General features: G+C 39.7%; 1 protein-coding gene across 2 annotated transcripts in view; it reads left to right on the top strand.

Annotated features, from left to right (window-relative positions):
* The window catches only part of plcg2 (phospholipase C, gamma 2), a 37,114-nt gene extending 18,308 nt beyond the window's left edge, over positions 1 to 18,806 (top strand). For both annotated transcript variants that reach the window (XM_037768045.1, XM_037768046.1), the window contains 20 exons: positions 1,049 to 1,217; positions 1,318 to 1,413; positions 2,830 to 2,916; positions 3,046 to 3,215; positions 3,442 to 3,642; positions 4,545 to 4,667; positions 4,768 to 4,948; positions 6,495 to 6,563; positions 6,668 to 6,777; positions 6,947 to 7,043; positions 7,853 to 7,925; positions 8,789 to 8,961; positions 9,232 to 9,334; positions 10,649 to 10,852; positions 12,386 to 12,525; positions 12,781 to 12,889; positions 14,673 to 14,837; positions 16,656 to 16,744; positions 16,860 to 17,026; positions 17,575 to 18,806. In XM_037768045.1, the coding sequence (XP_037623973.1) occupies positions 1,049 to 1,217; positions 1,318 to 1,413; positions 2,830 to 2,916; positions 3,046 to 3,215; positions 3,442 to 3,642; positions 4,545 to 4,667; positions 4,768 to 4,948; positions 6,495 to 6,563; positions 6,668 to 6,777; positions 6,947 to 7,043; positions 7,853 to 7,925; positions 8,789 to 8,961; positions 9,232 to 9,334; positions 10,649 to 10,852; positions 12,386 to 12,525; positions 12,781 to 12,889; positions 14,673 to 14,837; positions 16,656 to 16,744; positions 16,860 to 17,026; positions 17,575 to 17,617 (2,569 nt within the window). In that variant the 3' untranslated portion in view covers positions 17,618 to 18,806. The remainder of the gene's footprint in view (positions 1 to 1,048; positions 1,218 to 1,317; positions 1,414 to 2,829; positions 2,917 to 3,045; positions 3,216 to 3,441; positions 3,643 to 4,544; positions 4,668 to 4,767; positions 4,949 to 6,494; positions 6,564 to 6,667; positions 6,778 to 6,946; positions 7,044 to 7,852; positions 7,926 to 8,788; positions 8,962 to 9,231; positions 9,335 to 10,648; positions 10,853 to 12,385; positions 12,526 to 12,780; positions 12,890 to 14,672; positions 14,838 to 16,655; positions 16,745 to 16,859; positions 17,027 to 17,574) is intronic.
* Positions 18,807 to 21,459: the final 2,653 nt, after the last annotated feature.

Genomic DNA, 21,459 nt, shown 5'->3' with positions numbered 1-21,459 from the left:
CACACTTTCGTTTCCGGAACAGAACTCTTAAACTATTTAACTTAGGAACCTCAAATTTGGTATGATGGTTGACAGTGTGGTCTAGTTGTGCCTTTTGGGGGTTAGAAGTCCAGGGTGCCCAACATTTTTTTAATTTTGGCCAAAGACTGTGATTGTTTACGACTTCAATTTCGTTTCCGGAGTAGAACTCGTTCCATTAGTTCCAAAAGGGCAAAACCTTTGGCCCTACTTTAGTAGGGGTCAAGCAGTGAGCGGGGGTGTGTGAGCCATGCTCGTTTTTGCCTTGTTTAATACACTAGTGCAAGGAAATGTTTCCAACATTGTGTTTTTGACTAAAGAAAAGGTGATTACGGTACATTTTTCTTTTCTTTTTTTAAACAAAATAATCAGAGTGACTGGACGGTGGTTGCTACACTTCCGCTACGATGCCGTTGGTCGGGACGCCGTTATCAGCGGTAACAACCATATGAGTGCAGTGCAGAGCAGTGGCGATTAACAAGCCAGTGGGAGACACACACACACTGGGACCCATATGCTCAAAATTAAATATGACCAGAACCTGTTCTTAATTCTATATCCCAAAAAATCCAGGCTATCAGCATATGCTAGAATGTATGGCTTACTATATGTTTCAGATTAGTCATTTTGAGTTAATTTAGAGGAAGATAGAACCAACCCAGTTTGTCATCAAAATGTGTAATAGCCACGTTGCTCCACAGCTGGTTTGCTTAGAGCATTTGACTACTTAATAGCCTTAACTTTTGTAAATGAGTTCAGAAAAAGGTCCTATTATTAATAAGCGTTAGCCTAATTGACTGTAAAGGTTCTGCAAAATAGGAGACTGACAATCAACAGTTAAGTCAATGCATGTAGCCTATTAATTTATGTTTTAGCCTATTATTAGTACAATATTAATGCATTAAAAAAAATTCTGCTCACTATGCACGCACATTGACATCCCTCGTGGCCACCTCCAAACATCTCTGGGCCACGCCGGTTAAATATTCCTAGAAACGCCACTGGACAACCATACCTCTCTCTCTCTCAGTTTCCCAGTGATCCTGTCCATAGAGGAGCATTGCCCTTTGGAGCAGCAGCGTCAGATGGCTCGCATCTTCAGAGAAGTGTTTGGAGACAAACTGCTTACTGAACCTGTGGAGCAGTTGGCTGAGCAGCTACCTTCACCTACACAGCTGAAGGGCAAGATCATACTCAAGGTACTGTGTGTGTGTCTAAACAGTGGAATTGGTATGACAAACGATTTTGTTTTGTTGTTATTACTAATGACTGTGCTCTCCTTCTGTCCTCCGTGCACAGCACAAGAAGCTTAATGTGGAGGGAGGAGGAGTCACTAGAGACTTCAAGAAGGGGCAGAAACAGGGAGATCTGGATATCTGGGACCCTGTGGACCAGGTACTGTCAGAGGGGTCAAATGGGTATGGCAAGGTAGCTGAGGCTCCTTAACTCGTGTTAACCACTTCCTAACATAAGGATGATCGGTGTTGATCTGTTTTACATCACACGTGGAGCCTGTATCACAAAACAAGGTCAACCTTTTTGTGATCAAGCTGGTTATCAACTAATTTATTTAAAGCAGCAAATATGATTTAAAAAAGTTATTTTTTGACAGTAGTGCATGAGACTATGAGGTGAGACATGAGGTAATCTGAAAAAAAATCATGTTCCTCTGTGTGCTCCGGTGTCCTCTGGTGTCTTCCGGTGCTCCTAATGGCATCTGAAAGATTTCACAGACAAGAGGAAAACAACCAATCAGAGCCAAGCTCGAGCCTTGCCGTCTCTGAGCAGCTGTCAATCTCCGACCGAACAGTCAAACTAGGCAGCGCTGCTCAAACATGAATCAATATTCTGTTACTGTAATGCCTATTTCTCTCCTCAAATGTTTTCAGAAACATCTTGTAGTGTACTGGTTAGCTGTAAAATGAGAAATTTTGTGACCCGGCAGCCATGTTGAGATCTGCTGAGGAAATACTAAACCCCCAAGGAAGAGCGCCGGTCGTTGATGCCAATTTCCGAAGTGGCCAAATGGCGGTACTACAACTTCCGTGTCAGTCACGTGATGCCATTGGGCCCAAAAATACTTTTTCCCATAGACTTACATTGGCAAAACTGTAACTTTTTTTTGAGGTAAATCAACTCCTCAGTACGAACACTCTAATAGCCCTTATTTAAATCATTGGGCCCTAAAACTTGTAAAATGCACTAATAGCTGAATCCAGAGTTATTTCCCTTCCTCCATTCATGTGAATGAGACCCAGACCGAGGCTGGAGCAAGGGCTGGGAGGCGGGTTTAGCAAGCCGTGACGACAGGGTGACGGCTGTGACCCCGTGATCGAGCCATGTAACCAAGCGGACGCTATTGCGCCTGCTCCATGGTTCCAATGGATGCTGAAGATGGCCGGATGATCCGGGTACTTTATCGCTCAGAAGTCGAGCCATTTTTTCTTCATGCGCCACTGAGCAACTCTCATAGGAATGGACGGGGCCCCGCCTCCAACGCTGTATCCAGTTCTTTTTATACATCCATAACCAGCCAGAGCACACACTCTCATTTTACAGCTAAACAGCGCCTGATCCGCGCTACTCACGCAGGCCGTGTGGCTGCTCAAACCGGTTAACTTGGGTGCCGAAATAAAAAGCAAGAGGTTCCGCAACGCACACTGTTCATGCATCACTGAAAAAAATCTCATTATTAATGTGAAATTATTTGCGTATACTTCCTATAAATATGTGTGTTATTGTTTTAAGATACAACATTCCTTTATTAGTCCCATAGTGGGGACATTTTCAATTTTCATTTCTCTTTCTCAGCGGTGGAACAAGCACTTCTGTGTGATCGCTGACGACAAGCTGTACTACGGTGAGGAGTACGAGGAGGAGGAAGAAGATCCCAAGAAGGTAAAAAATATTTTTTTTGCTTTAACTTCTCATTACAAAGTAAATGTTTATTGCACAATGTAATACCAGTCTTGCAACCAACAACAAGAAACAATAATAAATTGTATGTATTGTTCTTGTTTTTCTCAGATCCAGGACATGCACTGTTCAGAGCCCTGGTTTCATGGTCGCCTAAAGGAGGGCAGGCTGATGGCCGAGCGACTGATCCAAGACTACTGTGCAGAGACTGGGGGAAGAGATGGCACCTTCTTGGTTCGACAGAGTGATACCTATGTCACAGACTTCACCCTCTCCTTCTGGTACAACATCCAATTTCTTGATCTCATGGCCAGCCCAACCGAAAACTTGAGGAATGTAGTTTTTTGTGTGTGTGATATACTGTCCCATTGCAGGGGCCGCCTCTTTAAAAAGTCAAAATTTTAGAATGTTTTAGCTTTTACTGCTTTTAGGTTATTAAAAAGGTGTGTAGTATATTTGAATCAATTGTATGTATCTGTAAGCACATGTCTTCTGCATGTATTTCAGGCGCAATGGGAGAGTCCAGCATTGTCGTATTCGCTCAGGTTCAGAGGGGACATACAATTATTTCTACCTGACGCCAAACCTGCACTTTCCCGGCGTATACTCCCTGATCCAGCACTACAGAGACAACCCGCTGCGCTGCCAAGACTTTGAACTGCGCCTGACTGACGCTGTACCACAGCCCAACCCACATCTACAAAAAGGGTTTGTCATATATGAACAAATACAAGTCTGATACATCAATTTTGGTCACAGTAAGGTTGTCAGAGTGGACAGGACTTCACAGAAGTTGTGCTGGGAGCGTAATACCTGAAAGCAGCATCACCAAATGTTTTTTGTTCTGCTTTGCGGAACAACTAAAAGAGAAGAACCGGAGGATCTGAGGGGCTTTCCTGGTTCATAAACCAAAAGCATTTCTGCAAGGTAGTCTGGTGCAAGGCCATGTAGTGCCTTATAAACGAATACAAGAATTTTAAAACCAATACGTAATCTAAACAGGTAACCAGTGTAAAGACTTTAAAATAGGCGTAATGTGTGCTCTCCTTTTGGTTTTAGTCAGCACTCGTGCAGCAGAATTTTGAATTAATTGTAGCTGATTTATTGCATAGTTTGGTAGACCAGAAAGGTGAGCGTTACAATAGTCCAGCCTGCTAGTTATAAAAGCGTGCATCAGTCTCTCTGTGTTGCTCAGAGAGACTAGAAATGGTCTCTTATGTTTGTAACTTCTAATGGAGCGTTGAGCAGCTATAGCCTCAAGTATAGATGGGGAGCAGGCTGGTAAGCTCACTTCTTTCTAACTCCACACCCCCCGATTTTCTCAACCCACCGATGAGCACCTAAAGTAAACCTTTATATATAACTATAAATATGACCTAAATTTGATTTGAAAGTACAATGACTTTCATACTGATGTTGGTTTGGTAAAGCTTTACCTCTAACATTTGCTTTGCATCAACCACAAATGCAATTTTCACATTTCATATTCACTCTCATACACCCACAGAAGCACAGTAACTCTTTCCCCTCTCTCTCTCTCTCTCTCTCTCTCTCTTGAATCCATTATGAATATGCTTTAATGTAACCATAACTGTGTGTGTGTTGTGCAGGTGGTTCTACAGTAACCTGAGCAGAGGTCAGGCAGAGGATTACCTGCTGAGGATTCCTAGAGACGGAGCCTTCCTCATCCGACAGAGAGAAGGAGAAGTAGACTCCTTCGCCATCACATTCAGGTGCAATCACACTTAAGACTTTATTTATTTTTGCCATATATATATATATATATATATTATTTTTTTTTGTATGTGTGTATCAATCATCTCTCTCTTTCAGAGGCGATGGTAAGGTGAAACACTGTCGGATCCAGAAGGAGGGCAACATCTACCTGATGGGCACCACGACAGAGTTTGAGAGCCTCGTGGAGCTGGTCAACTACTTCAGGAAGAAGCCGCTATATCGCAAGATCAAGCTACGTTACCCAGTCACCCCCGAGCTGGTGGACCACTTCAGCACAGTGAGTTTACTGTAGCAGATAGATGTTGTTAAATAAGTGCACAATGTGACCTGGGATGTGATCTAAAAGGGTAAAAAGGGCATTTTTCATTTCATCTCGACTTAAAAGTAAAAAAATATGATATTATGTTATTGGATTATAATTATTGATGCATTAATAAGGTACATGTGGGGCTTATTTTTCACTATATACCCTGCTAGGTAGCAGTCAAGTCTTATTTTCATTCATAATAATACATTATAATGTATTTACATTATTGTATTATTAATCTGAAGTGGCAATTCAACTACTAATTACATTTTTCAAATAAATGTAGTGAAGTAAAAATTACAATATTTGCCTTTACAATGTAGTGGAGTAGAAGTATGAAGTACCATCACATGGAACTACTCAAGTAAAGTACAAGTATCTCAGAATTGTATTTAAGTACAGTACTTGAGTAAATGTACACACTGTAGTTACATTCCACCACTGTTGTGGTTGACATTTCACTCTTCAATCTCAATCTGCTTGTGGTGCTTGAATGAAGTTCACAAAAGTCATTAGGATTCATAATCATGGAACCATGAATGTCTGTGCAAATATTTGTGCCAATCAATTTAGTAATTTATTTAGGATAAATAAGCACTTTGACCTGCTGGCGGTGCTATATGAAAAGTCAGTGAATCACCAAAAAGACAATAGGATTCATCCTCTGGTCCCCATGAATGGCTATGCCAGGGGTCAGCAACCTAAGGCTCCGGAGCCACACGCGGCTCTTTAACCCCTCTACAGTGGCTCACTGTGGATTTTTAAAAAATGGAAATGAATAACTGTTTTTTGTTTACATTTTCATTTATATTTATCATTGTTGTAGGTCTATGGTACGACGGAGTATAAGGGCCACATTGAGGAAAAAAAATAAATCTGAGATTTCGAGGATAAAGTCATAATATTATGAGAATAAATTCATAGGTCATAATATTATAAAGTAGTAATTTTAAGTTACGTTATGACCTTATTCTCATAATATTACGACTTTTTTTCTCGTAATATTATGACTTTATTCTGGAATTTTTTTTCCGTCAATGTGACCCTAATACTCCGTAGTACATTAACATTTTGGCCCTCACTGCATTAGACTTATATACTATATACTTAGACTATAAACTGTATTACCTTCATCACAATGCTCAAATGTTTTGCAGCTCCAGACAGATTCTTTTTTTTTTTTGCCTAAAATGTCTCTTTTGACAGTAAAGGTTGCTGACCCCTGGGCTATACAAAATGCTATGGCGATCCATCCAGTAGTTGTTGAGATATTTGAATCAACTGACATCGTCATCCCTAGTGCCCCACTGCTAGTGTGGCTAAAAACTGATATTACAAAAAAAATGAACATATACTGTACCTTCCAATGCATCCTAAAGTCACCTTTTATTTTGCTAATCCTTTTAGCCCCGCTACTGGACATTTAAGACTACTATCAGTTCAATATATGTTTTCTAAACCCAATAGCATGTCATCTGCTCTGACTGGTACCTAACAGTGTATTGTGCTAACACAGGAGAAAGACTGTGCCTGTCTGTATGAGATGAAGACCTACGTGGAACCCAACGAGATTGAGCCCTCACTGGTGTGTATTCACCGCTGTACTCTGTCAGCTTTGGCTCTCTGTTGTCTTGTGCAAGTTCCTTTGATGAAGACATTCATGATTGTGTGTGTGTTTGTCTCCTTTAGCCACGAAGTACAGTTAGGGCTGTATATAGCTACCAGGCTGTAAAGCCGGATGAGCACACTTTCAGCAAAGGAGCTTTGATACACAACGTAACAAAGGATCCCAATGGATGGTGAGTCCACACACACTCTCATCGGTCGAGTCTTTGCCATATCTTAGGAATTAGTCTCTTTATTCCCCTGCATAATGCATGTTCATCTGCATATACTTGGCTAACATGGTCAATTGCAAACACACACAAAGAAGTGTTCACATTGCACTCATCATTCTATTCTCTACAGGTGGAAAGGTGACTATGGTGGAAAGTTGCAAGGTTTCTTCCCATCTAACTATGTAGAGGAAGTGTCCAACAACACCAAACCTGAGACCAAAGGACAGGTGAAGATAAGAGTTTAGGTCACAGTTTAAATTAAGGTCAATCAGCATAGAGAGGCAAAGTCCGTCCCCTTCCGGTGGACCCCCATGGGACCTTATTTCAGAAAAAATATGGACAATAGTCAACGGAGAGAGATAAATATTTTTTGATCCCGTTTGAATTATGCCATGAATCACACATATGATGTTTGCCAATTTAAAACATAATTTTGCAAGTCAAGAAAGTCTCAGTTTGTCGTAGTATCATTTAGTTTAGTGTGAAATCGCTCAGTGAACTACGTCCCTAGTCTCAGACAATATACGCCACCAACACTATCTAGCTGGCTAAATTAGCTATGTTCCACGCACAAATGAAACGTGATCTGACCTGATGTGTTTTATCCAGTGACTCCTGGTCTTTTCATCAGCCGGGAAGAGAAAGACGGATCAGACCCGTTGCTGGTGTGAGTTCATCCCAGTAGGAAACACACAGACATCGTAGCTTCAGAGAGAGAGACGTCACTTAGGCGACTTTTGGGAGTGTCGTCTTTCTAATTACGTATTTTCACAGTCTGATACTTCAACAGTTTTATAACAAACTGAGACTTTCTTGACTTGCAAAATTATGTTTTAAATTGACAAACATCATATGTGTGATTCATGACGCAATTCAAACGGTATCAAAAAAACATTTGTCTCTTGCCGTTGACTATTGCCGTATTTTTTCTATAACAAGGTCCCAAGGTGGTCCACCGGAAAGGTTCGGGACTTAGGCTCTCTATAGTGATTCACTGAAAATGATCTGTGTGTGTTTGTGATGTGTATTAAAACAGGACATGGAAGACAACCCACTAGGTGAACTATGTAAGGGTGTTGTAGACATCTCCAAGTGCAACATCCAAAACTGTGAGTTCTTTTTAATGTCTGATGCATTGCTTTACATTCACATACTCCTGAGGTTGAAGGATAGTTTAGTCCTAGAATCAATACTAGAGTACTTCCTTGTTTTATGTATGAAGCGGTACAGTACATGAGTTGAAGCAGCGGCACTGTGTGTGTGCTTCACCAATCAGCCATGGTTATACCTGCAAACCCCGCCCCAAAAGTTCCTGTACTTCCTGAAAGTACTGCCCCCTGACCAAGGCCTTTTTGGGGGGTAAAATGTCCCTGGAAAATGTCCCGGGAACTTAATTTAGTTCCTAGTTCCGGGGGAAGTTCCTGCGGTCGAAAAGGGGCTAAAATAAGAATCCCTGCCTTTTGCTAGCCACTTAATTTCCTTACACTACTACCACAATCAGTAGAATAACATGGAACCATTAGTAGGAGTGTCATCCTTGTGCTTGTGTATGTACTCGTGAGCTTCCCTTATTGTTTGTGCGCATTCACCTGCAACCGGGTCATCAATGCGGTTCTCCACTAGTGCTCACCAACCCCAAAGGGCACCATTTTCTACATTTTTTTGGGGGCATTTTGCCTTTATTAGATGCTGTGCATAGTGTATACTAGGGGTGTAAGAAAATATTTTAAAAAATCGAGTATCGAATATCGCGATATTATGTTTTGTGATAATGTATTGATTCTCAAAAACATTTGATTTTTAATTAATAGTTTACATGCAAAGATTAACTCAGTCAATACTTTATTTCATTTGCAAAGATAGTCAACTGAATCTCAAATTTAGAATGGGATTCAAATGTGTATTGTCTATAAAAAAATAGAGGCGTTGTGCATCACTCTTTGCCCTCCCTCACTGTGCCTCTTGTTTCTAGTAAAGAATGGTAAAAATGGGAAGCCCAACGTGTTGACGCTGCAGGACACGGAGCAGGACAGTCTGCAGTTTGACGTGGCAGCAGGCTCTCTGGAGGAGCTGTTTGAATGGTACCAAGTGGCCTGGGACGTTACTCAGAGAGCGATGAGCAATCAGTATAACAGGGCGGAAGAGGTTAGTATCTCATGGTATGTGATCATATATGTAGAGGGGCCCTCTTAATGTTGTAACACAATAGTTTATAAAGTCTGGTATTTATAAAATCATTCTATTTCAATCAGCAGTTTTTACGTGTTGGCAGGCCGTGTAACATTAGTTAAGACTAAATCTGAGGAGAGTATATAGATTGAACCATACTGTATAACCACAGTGGGGTGTTTTACAGGTGGTCTGTCAGCGTCACTATGTAAACAGGAAGTGGCTTTTTTTTCTGTCCAATCTCAGATCAGACAGCAGGGGGAAGTGGAGAAGAAAGCAGAGGTTGCCATGGAGATGTCGGACCTGGTGGTCTACTGTCAGCCGCGCAGCAAGGAGAAGGACCGCTTTGGTAAACACATGCAGATGCACATACTGAACCCAAAGACCTGTGAACACAAGCAACACGACGATGAGACGAGGGCTAAAGAAACGTTACCGCAGCTGCAAACAGTCTATATTCTGCATGTGTTTAGATACGGACTACTCAGTGTAGCATTCCTTCAGTATGATTAATGATAGATTCTTTAATTAGTTAAGTTTTAGATAATAATCAATGCTAAACTTGGTCTTATCTTTGTAACCTCTATGTCACTTCATAAGCTGAATATAAGCTTTGTAGTTGTAAATATATGTATACATATATATATACATATATATATATGTATATATATATTCATATATATATATTATGGCTGTCAATCAATTTGAATATTTAATCGTGATTCAAGCACGATTGTCGATGATTAATCGCAATAAATTGCAAATTAATCGCACATTTATCTGTTCAAATGTACCTTAAAGGGAAATATGTCAACTATTTAATACTCTTATCAACATGGGAGTGGGCAAATATGCTGCTTTATTCAAATGTATGTATAAATTTATTATTGTGAATCAATTAACAACACAAAACAATGACAACTATTGTCCAGAAACCCTCACAGGTACTTCATTTAGCATAAAAAAATATGCTCAAATCATAACATTGCAAACTGCAGCCCAACAGGCAACAACAACTGTCAGTGAGTCAGTGTGCTGACTTGACTATGACTTGCCCCAAACTGCATGTGATTATCATAAAGTGGGCATGTGTGTAAAGGGGAGACTCGTGGGTACCTATAGAACCCATTTTCATTCACATATCTGGAGGTCAGAGGTCAAGGGACCCCTTTCAAAATGGCCATGCCAGTTTTTCCTCGCCAAAATTTTGCTTAACTTTGTAGTGTTATTTAGCCTCCTTTGTGACAAGCTAGTAGGACATGGTTGGTACTAATGGATTCTTCAGGTTTTCTAGTTTCATATGATGCCAGTATCTTCACTCCGTTAAAACGATTTTGTGTTAACGCATTATTTTCACATTAACATTTACAGCCCTATTATATACTGTATATATACATTATCACTGGAAGCATGCTTGACCCACCAATCAACAAACCCAACAATCTTCCTCAGCTCCCTCACCCTTAGCAAGCAACAAATGTGAGGTCACTTAGATCATCAGCTAGCACCATCAGTTAAACAATATGTTAACTAGCAACAACAAGCAGCTAAGGATATTCAATGTAACCACAGGTGTCACAGTCCATTATATTGGTCTGCTGGTATCAACTGCTCAACCTACAGCACACCTCTGAAATGACTGCTGTTTTCTTTGTCACTACAGACAGTTACAGTTACAAAGAGATCCGCTCCTTCGTGGAGAACAAGATACCAGGAAAGAGCCGCACCAAGGACTTCCTGCAGTACAACCGCAAGTCTCTGAGTCGCATTTACCCAAAAGGCCAGCGCGTGGAGTCCTCCAACTATGACCCTTATCCACTGTGGGCCGTTGGCAGTCACATGGTGGCTCTCAATTACCAGACTCCAGGTACATTAGTTTATTAGTTTAAGCTACTCTTTGTTTATCCATCCATTTCCTTGTCTTAGGGGATTGGTCCCACAGTCCCATATGTGACCTCTGTATTCTCTGTGACTCGATCAGACTTCTCAGTGCAAAACTTGCACTGACCAGAGATAGTGGCGCTTCCAATAGGCCTGGACATTGGACATAGCGGACAGCTCGTACAGCGAAGATGAGAACAGTGGGGCCAAGTTTGTAGTTCTGTTTCTGAAAAGCTAAGCACAGTTTGTGGAAATACTGGATTCATACGTTGGTTTCACCCGGGCAGACAGTGAAACAACCGTGCGATCACAAAGTAACTTGGAAGATGCAAACTGCTGCTGATAGATAGATAGATAGATAGATAGATAGATAGATAGATAGATAGATACTAGATAGATAGATAGATAGATAGATAGATAGATAGATAGATAGACAGTTGGATAGAAAATGTAATTATGAAGTCCAATTAGTGAGTCCAGTAAGACCTCAGCAGCCTCCCAGTCCACTGACAAAATGACAGAGCGGGGATGTGTTAAGCTTTGTTTATGCACGCGCACGGTACCGTGTTGCGGACCTCCACTGATGGCGTTCGCACAACGAGCACGCACAAAGGCGTTTATGCTCAACACGTTGTTCTTTGCAGTATTCTAATAATATAATATAATCCAATCAATCTTATTTCCATATATATATTTTGTATATACAGTTCCCTTTGTTAACACCTTATTTTGTAAACCGGACATAGTCACACGTGTATACTTCCTCTAACTTCTCCAAGGTGGTCTCTAGCTCTCCCGTCAGCTCCATTCTCTTTATACATCCATGGTCAGCTCCATCTGGGCCGTTTGAATGCATTTAACATAAATGTCAGTATATGGGTGCTCTACAGTTGTAGCATCGGCCCATTTGACCACGGAGATGAGAGTGACGGCCGGCTCGACCGCACGTTACCGTTATTTGACAACGTTTCCTGTCCGTGACAGAGTTAGCATGCAGCTTTAGCCGCGATGTGTAGCTCTGCTTTTCCTGTCAATTCGTGAAACCCAAAGTGTTTCCATACTTTACTGGATGTCACGTTACTCAGACTACAACAATAAAAGCGATAACTTCCTTCTACTTCCACATAGACTCAAATGAAGCAGATTCTGGCATTAAAACATCTATTTCAAAATCGTAAAAAAAAAATCATGATGCATAGGTGAATCGATATTTTTCCCACCCATAGTGGACAGAGCAGAGTCTGGAAACTTCCATGAAAATACAAGGCCAAGGGGAAGAGTGAGGTACTGAGGTGGAAAGGGGGAGAAAGAGAGGCAGAGCCGACAGCCCCTTTTGGTGTTTTCTATGGATTGATGTAATCAGCTGGAACAAGCAGTTTACTTCCATCATCTGTTCTTATTGGGAGTGTTTCACATATATTTTTACAATAATTTCAATAATGGCTGACATATCTGTCAGCTGTATGGTATGACACGTATGTGGAGCAGAGGTTAATATAATGTGTATGTGTCCACCCAGATAAATACACCCAGTTGAACAGCGCCCTCTTCAGTCTGAACGGACAAACGGGCTACGTGCTGCAGCCGGAGTTCATGCGCTGTGATAGCTACGACCCTCACCAGGAGAAGAAGAAGGTCAACTACGAAATTGCGGTTAGGGTACGTCTGTACACGAAACACACATAATAACTGGCTAACACATCTTCATCATGAGGTTGCTTTAGGATATATTCAAGTTCAGGGCCAGGTGTAATATTGTGACAGTCCAACTGCATCATCATGTTAGAGGTGCATGATGCTGACTGGCTGATCTTCATTTTGTAAGAAGGTAAATGCTGGATGAATAGCAGGATACTGACATTTTGCGTGTTGGTCTGGAGAGAACTTTATAACAGCAGTTGTGTTTGTCTGCAGGTGATTGCTGCCAGACACCTTCCTAAGCCCGGCCGCAGCATCTCCAGTCCATTCGTGGAGATCGAGCTGTGCGGGCACACAGAAGAGAAGTTCAAGACCATTGTCTATCGTAAGGAAAGGCGGGAGGGGGTGATGGGGCGGGTGACAGTTAAACCCATAGACATATATACATAGAAGCCGCTTTGGACGCTTCAGCCCATTGCGGCGATACGTCAACGTGGGCGCCATATTGGACCTGGCAAGATTGGCCTGTAACCCTATACAAGTGAACGGGGGAGCTGCCGTTTTTCTGGATAAAAAGCACTATAACGTCTACATTTGTCAACCGATTTCAACGAGTCGTTATCATATTAAAGGGTTTATGATCTACGAGGAGTAGAAAAATAAAGATTTGTTTCCAGTTACTTAGAATCTGGATAGTTGAGCTATAATCGCTGCTAGACGCTCAGGAGACGAGTGTGTACCTTAGGCTGACATGAACTGAATTACTGACATGATAGAAAATAATTCATTCAAAACTCACGTTTGTCAAGTATGGCTTTGGCTTATTTTCCTTGTTTAAGGCTAATATAAGTATGATATAATATAATAGTAAGGGGTAAGGTACATGGAGCCGGTCATTGTTGTGAAATAAACCCAGACAGGCCGATGCTGCACCCCGACGCGAAGCAGAGGGTCTTGCATCGCTCTGAAGGGGTTTATTTCACAACAATGACTTATTACAAGACTACTTAAATCAAAATTTCACACAAAATGGTCCTCCAGAGTCCGACATCAGAGCTGCGCCCATTGCAACGGTCTGTTATACATAGCAACGGTCTGCTATACAGAAATAACAGACCCCAGAACGCCGTGATTAACCAATCAGAATCGAGTATTCAACAAAGCCGTGTAATAATATTATATAATATAATATAATGGAATATCTTCCTCCGTTTCCTTCCTTTCAGTCTATAGGCTACCGCTAACACTGCTACAGCAATTACTATTATGTACTTACTAATAAGAGCAATCAGAATAACAGGCAAATAGTAGTACATAAATAAATAGTGGTAACAATAAATATTAGTATAATAATATTAGTTATGATCTGAATTTATTAAATAATGGTGATAATATAGCAATAATAAAAAACAAAATAATCTAATAGCGTAATTGTTAACCAAGACATGCCATCAGTTTTATTGTTTGCAATATTAGACACATATCGTTTTTAATACGTATCGTACATTTCATGTTTTAAACAGGATATCATGTTAGATATGAACATCAATAAGCTAATATTAACTTATATCGATTAGCTAACAATAACGAACATTAGCTAGCTCTTATCTGATGTTAAAGAAGCAAATGTTTTGTAAAGATGTAACGTTAACTTGAACAGTTGATAATTTGAAAAATGATTAAAGGAAAATATGATATGATAGAAGTAGTTTTTAATAATGACCTAATAATTGATTGAATCCCACCATATCGAAAGACAGACCGCTGATCCATGACGGGAAGCAGTGACTTTAGCGTATTTAACAGTTATTACCAAAATCTTTGGGAAAAGAAAGAAAAAAACGTTAACTTACCGTTACCCCTCGTAGATCATAAACGTTTGAATATAAAACGACTCGTTGGAATCGGTTGAGAAATGTAGACATTATAAAGCTTTTTAACCAGAGAACCGGCAGCTCCCCCGTTCACTTGTATAGGGTTACAGGCCAGTCTTGCCCGGTCCAATATAGCGCCCATGTTGACGTACGATCCAGGAGCCAATGCGACGTCTACGTATAAATGTCTATGGTTAAACCAATGGGACGGAAAGAGGGGAGAGGAAGAAATGTGACTGAAGTGAGAAACGATTTGTGATCATATGAACAGTGCTGTGGTTCTGTCGGCTGCAGGTGATGACGGTCTGAACCCGGTGTGGAAATCTCCAGCAGACTCAGTCTTCACCGTGTACGAGCCTGAACTCACCTTCCTGCGCTTCGTGGTCAACGAGGAGGACATGTTCTCAGACCCCAACTTCCTGGCTCAGGCCACATTTCCTGTCAAAGGCATCCGCTCAGGTGGGAACACACACATACAGCACAGAGGGCCAGAGCTGGTGAACGGCAGCTCACATATAGTTCTCATTATCAAGCAACACTATTGTTACCGATTATTTGTTGCAGGATTTTTACTTACTTTATTACTTTTCAGTTCTACCTTCTCTTTAGCATATTTAGAGAGAGTTCAGATTCCATATTCAGCATGTATGATCAGTTAAGAGAAATAATTCTACCTTCATTTGACACCATCTTCCACTGGTTTCACTACAGTATGAAAATCAATTTTTATAAACTTGTTTGAAATAGTTAATCCATCACAGTGAACATCAGGTCTGCTATTGACGTTCCGCTGCAGAATGAGGAAGCAAAATGTCTGCCAGAATGTCTGCTCTGCATTTTCACCATTTATTACACGGCTTTGTTGAATACTCGATTCTGATTGGTCAATCACGGCGTTCTGCGGTCTGTTAATTCTTTATAACAGACCGTTGCTATGTATAGTAGACCGTTGCTATGGGCCCAGTTCTGATGTCAGACTGCAGAGGACCATTTTTGTGTCTAATTATTGATTTCTTCAGTAAGTAGCCGTGTAATAAGCGGGATAATGTATTACAGCTAGGTCCACAGGTTTACTGTCTGATTTCTGGTCAGTTGAAGATTTTCAATTCATTTAGGTGCATCTTACAGATCTTGAGGCCAAAGGTAACAACTCACACATGATAATAACTCAATTAAATGTGATAAATTATCATATATATATATATGATAATTTATCACATTTAATCTAGTTTTAATACCATTGTTATTATGGTTGCATATTCCTAATTTCATTCCTGTTTAAACAAATATACCACAAACTTACTGACACACAGCAAAACTGGAGCACATGGGGAGGTGCTAAGGCATCAGGTATGGGGAAGTTAAATTAGCTGGGGAGTTGGTGCTGGTGCACAATCAAAATCCCGCCCCACTGGTGCTCCAGATGACCTGTCTGACTCTGGCTTAATCCAGTGTTAAAGCAGTGGGTAGATATGGAGCAAATATGATTAAAAAAAGTTATTTTTATAAAACAGTCAAAAAATCATGTACCTCCGGTGTCCTCCGGTGAAAACCAGTCAGAGCTGATCTGGAGTCTGCCGTCCAGCTGCCGTCTATGAGAGCCGGCTGTCCATCACTCTCAAACTCCGACCAAACGGTCAAACTAGGCAGCGCTGATCAAATATGAATCAATATTCTGTTCCTCTAATGCCTAATACCAAGCACCTCCCACCAGCCGGAGCACAGCCAATAGGAACGCTCTCTCTCTCTCTGAAATGACCTGTGATTGGTCAAAATCTCCCATCACGGGCTAGATCTTCTTAAGTCTGAAAACAGAGCCATGAGGAGGTGCAGAAGTCTAGTTATCTCTCAGAACACTTAAATTATAATATGCTGAAAGGTTATTATGGAATTTTTGCCCAATTCTGCCAAAAATATACCACCTACTGCAGGTTTAACAGTGGTGGAGCCGGATAGTATTCTAGCATAGAGGCACTGGCAGCATATAGTGAAGCTGCCATGTGTTGTCTGTAGTGTACCAGATGGGTATAATTACATGCAACAGGATGCATTTAGACCTACAGTGTGCAGAGAGTGAGATGAATGAATGGGGAGTACGTGGGGGTTCTACAGCAGTGATGTAAATAACATGAGATTTGTAGTAAATGGGCTACAACAATCGAAAACACAGGTGTGGCCCTTTCATTTTATAGTTTGATATGATTGGTTGATATTGTATCATTATTTACAGGCTTAACTGTGTGCACATAGAGCTGATTGAGTGTTGTGTTTCGTCAGGTTATCGCTCTGTACCTCTAAAGAACGGCTACGGTGAAAACTTAGAGTTAGCCTCTCTGCTGGTCTACATCAATGTACAACAAGCAGGGGTGAGCAAACACACACACACACACACACAGCACATCAATGTTGAATTACATCTTACAGTTTGACGTCAGTATGGAGCTGTTTTTGTTAAATTGGATCACATGATTTGTCCTTCAGAAAGCAGAGGAGGAGCTGTACTCGTCCTTCACCCAGCTGAGGAAGAAGCAGGCGGAGGTCAGCAGTGAACCTTTCCTGTACGACACACACACCAACATTCAGCGCTCTGCCCTCCCTCGCCAACACACCCAGCTCACGAGAGAGGGCAGCACCGGCGAGAACCAAAAGTAAGCCTCAAACTCACAGGGTGTGGGGACAACTAGGTGGTTGAATTAATCCCCTGAGACCGGCGGGATCGCCCCCGCGATTAACGTCCCGGTCTTGGTGTCTTAATGTGGTATCTTGGAGGGATTATTGATCATTTTTATCAATTCTCGATAGATAAAAAATGGTTAAATTTAGCACAAAATCTGTGTAACAAATGGTATCAACCCAAAAATTTCTGCAACAACTTATGAGACATAATAGAGCATGGGGATGGACATCATATACTTCTATCATCATCTTCTAAGCCCTTATACACTTTTACAATTCATTTGAAATAATTAATTAATGAATTATTAATAAAAATGTACAAATTAATCTTCATGTTCCAGCTTTCAGATGATGTACACAAGTTCTATGTGACATCTACTGCTGACCTGCTATCTCCCCCTAGAGACCCCCTGTACCCCCCTAAAAAAAGACCAAAAACGGGTCTATTGTGGGTCTCAGAGGGTTAAATGAAACATATTAAGTCTCTAATTATTCCCGCTTTATTTTCTCTGTGCCCCAGGACAAAAGAAAAGAAGATAAACAACAGTAAGTTCTACTCGTGAAGATTCAGTAGAACTCACCTGTCCACGTCCTTCCTGCCTGAGCGCTGGAGAAATGCAGACCACAGATCTAACATCACCTCTATCTTACTCAAGAGTTGATTGATCTGTGCAGTTAAGAGTTTTCCAGTTGTGACACGTTATCATTTTTTTCATTTTCATACCAAAAATAGTTTTCTATTTATTTAAGATAAGAAACTTGTGGTCTTAATATTTTCTCAAATATGGAAGTATTGGAACATATTAATGTAATTCTCTGTAATTCCCTAAAAGGCCTCTGGGAAATGTAGGAAACCATTAAACCAACCACCAAAGTAGAACTTCGGGCTGGGCAATATATCAATATTATATCGATATTGTTAAATGAGACTAGATATTGTCTTAGAATTTGTATATCGTAATAACTTCTCCTGGTTTCCTGCATTACAGTAAAGTGATGTCATTTTCTGAACTTATCAAACTGTTCTAGCTTTACCCATTTAGTCGTTATATCCACATTACTGATGAGTATTTATCAAAAATCTCATCGTGTAAAGATTTTGCAATAGCACCAATGGTCAATCCTACAATATCGTCGCAATATTGATATCAAGATATTCAGAAATATTGTGATATTTGCTTTTCTCCATATCGCCCAGCCCTAGTAGAACTGGGTGAGGCAGGTTGAGGGGAGGTGAAATCGTGTAACTACTTTATTACAGATGTTGTTGTTGAACATTTCCTCTGCGGGCCACAGGCAGCCAGCGTAGTGCTTCACAATTCTGCATTCAGTCTGTAATCAAACTGCATCACACTGATACTTAAATTATATTTATTTTCAATTAAAGAGGAGTGGAACTGAAATAATAGTTTCACTGCAGTACAGCAGAATACAGGGAGCTTGTGTTGAATTAATCTTTTTTGTGTCTAATTTCAAATCCTGATGAGTGTAAATCGACTGATATAGAGCACGGCACACGGGCTGCTGCTGTGTGACGTATGACATGGAAAAGCTGTTTTTTGCTGTGTAGTTTCAACAGTGGGACGTTATTTTCTGTGTGGTGATGTGTTGTATCTTTGAAAGTGAAGTCAGATTAGTGAAAACAGGTGATGTATTGAGAACATTTCATGTATGAATGAATGAAGCCGATGATGTTTATAGCTTTCTTATAATTCCTCAGTCAATAAAGAATGCTTGGTGAACTATACCCTATATCTCTGTTCCATCTTACTTTCTTATTTTGACTAAAGCTGTGTTGGATTGCATTCATTTTCATATTAAGCATGCATTCATGCTGTTAATATTAAAGCAGCAGTGGGTAGAAATGGCGCAAATATGATTAAAAAAAGTTATTTTCATAAAACGGTCACTATATCCTGAGTGACATGAGACAGGTAATCTGAAAAAGAATCATGTGCATCTGTGTCGTCCGGTGTCCTCCTTGAATAGTTAAGGTTAGGCATTGACTTTGAATAGTTAAGGTTAGGCATTGACCTTGAATAGTTAAGGTTAGGCATTTACCTTGAATAGTTAAGTTCAGGCATTGACCTTGAATAGTTAAGGTTAGGCATTTACCTTGAATAATTAAGGTTAGGTATTGGAGTTTATGCATGTTTTTGCAGATCTCAGATCAGATTTTGCAGTTTGCGGGCTCCCTTCTAGACACGACCCACTTTCACAGAAAGTGCAAAGGGAAAATCCTGCAGAAATAAATAAATACTATTTTCATAATGAATGAATACATTTAAAATACATAAAAAATAGAATGTAAAAAAATAACTAAATTTAAAAGTAAATAGAAATAAATAAATAAAAGGGATAAATAAATAGAAGAGTATATAGATGGGGGAATTAATACAAAGGTGAATAAATAAAGCAAATTAAAACAGAATTATGTTATGTCACATTTGATCAATTAATTAATGCCTACAAGTATTTTTAATATTATATTTTGGCAATTTAATGACATATTTATTTAATTATTGAGTCATATAATTATTGATTTTTGATTTGGTCAGGTTCTGTCCTCCATACATATTAGGGTATAAGTGAATAATAATGCCCCATCTGTAAAAATTATGGGAAAGGCAGCCCGGCCATGAGTTGACAACTCTCTGTAATAATCCTGCTGACAGACAGACAGACGCAGTATAAATGATCACACTTTATGAAGTCGGTATTTTTCCCTTAATTAGATCCCAGTGTACGTGCGTGCATGAAAGTCATGGTAACAGAACGGTGACATGAACCGAGGCTGTATCAGAGCTGCAGGCCTTTGCAACTTCTCATCTACACATCGTTTATAACATACTATACTATGACTTTTTCATCATTTTTTATGACATACTATACTGTGAATTTTTTTTAATCCCTTTTTTCAACATACTATACTATGACTTTTTCATCACTTTTTATGACATACTAAACAATGACTTTTTTCGAACGATGATGCTGTAATTTATCGATACAAGTTCATGTCCTTTTTTGTAAAATAATTATTGAACTGATCATAACTTTTATTTATTTGGGAACAAATATATTTAATGAAACATTATCTAAAAGTTTTCTGATGCTGCACTTTTAGAGCAAACATTTCCAGAAGAATTAAATGTTCAGACGAAGACTGTGATATGTGTGAATAATAAAATGATCATTCAAGTAGCTATAGTAAGTTTTGACTTTAAGCTTTTTCGGAGTTATCTTTAGTAATAATAAAGATCCGAAATTATGTGAAATTGCATAGTTTATTGTCACATTTTCTTGGGGGAGGACCCTCAAACCCGATATCTCCTAATATCTTTTAGTCACTGTAGATATTCAGAATGTGTCTCTGTATAATATGTACGAGCATCCTGACTGGGACTCTGCTCCTAAAACCTGAATAAAGAGCTCACACACCTCAGCTCTACATGTGTACCTGCCTGTCTGGCTGGTGGTGATTCCAGCCTATAGACATCCTGTAATATATTATAGAGCGATACAAATAACACAGAATGAACCTTAACTATTAACACTATATACAAACACACCACCTTAACCCTATAATATTCCAGTGTGAAAATTTAATGGAGTATTATAGGCCTACTACAGAAGATGCGTAGCCCTAGTATAATAATAGTAATAAAACCACAGCTGATTGATGACACAATTTAACATGCTTAAAGAAATAATGAATAAAGGAATAAGTCGCAAGAGATTGCTGATAATGGCCGACGCACACGCCAACATGTGAATAAGAGGAGTACCGGCACTTATTAGTAATTATTATTATTAGTAGGAATAATGATCATTTTGGATTTACATAATTAATCTGTGTTTATTTATACAATAGCTATTCCATTATCACTGTTATTTTATTACTTTTATTATTATTTCTTATTATTTTACTGTACTTTTTAAAGTGTATTACAAACAAAAATGTTAAATGACGGTAGATCTGTAGTTATTACTCGTGTCACTGAAAGAGCGGTGTATAATTACTTACAATGTTTTACAAGTTTGTCTTGTAAAAAGATTAAAAAAAGAACACATGCCACACACATCTGAAACATATTCACAGACAATTTATTTTTGATTGAAATTATTTCACATCATAGTTGTTATTTTTCCTGTTGAAGATCCTTTGTATTTTTATTACAACAGCCACAGAGCAGCAGCAGCAGCAATAATAATAATAATAACCCAGCAGGAGAAGCAGATCAATGCGGAGAAAGACTGAAAAAGAGAGAGAGACATGATGGGCACCCCTTTTCCAGCTGCCAACAAATATTTTACTACAAGGTATTATGGGAAATAAGAGTTGTTTTTTTTCAGTCTGTCAGATTTGTCAGGCTGAGCCACATCTGACCCTATTCCTTCCATAACA

This window comes from Sebastes umbrosus, chromosome 4, assembly GCF_015220745.1.
Source record: "Sebastes umbrosus isolate fSebUmb1 chromosome 4, fSebUmb1.pri, whole genome shotgun sequence".
Classification (NCBI taxonomy): domain Eukaryota; kingdom Metazoa; phylum Chordata; class Actinopteri; order Perciformes; family Sebastidae; genus Sebastes; species Sebastes umbrosus.
The sequence above is the reverse complement of the archived record's forward strand: the minus strand, read 5'-3'. Positions and strand labels throughout refer to the sequence as shown.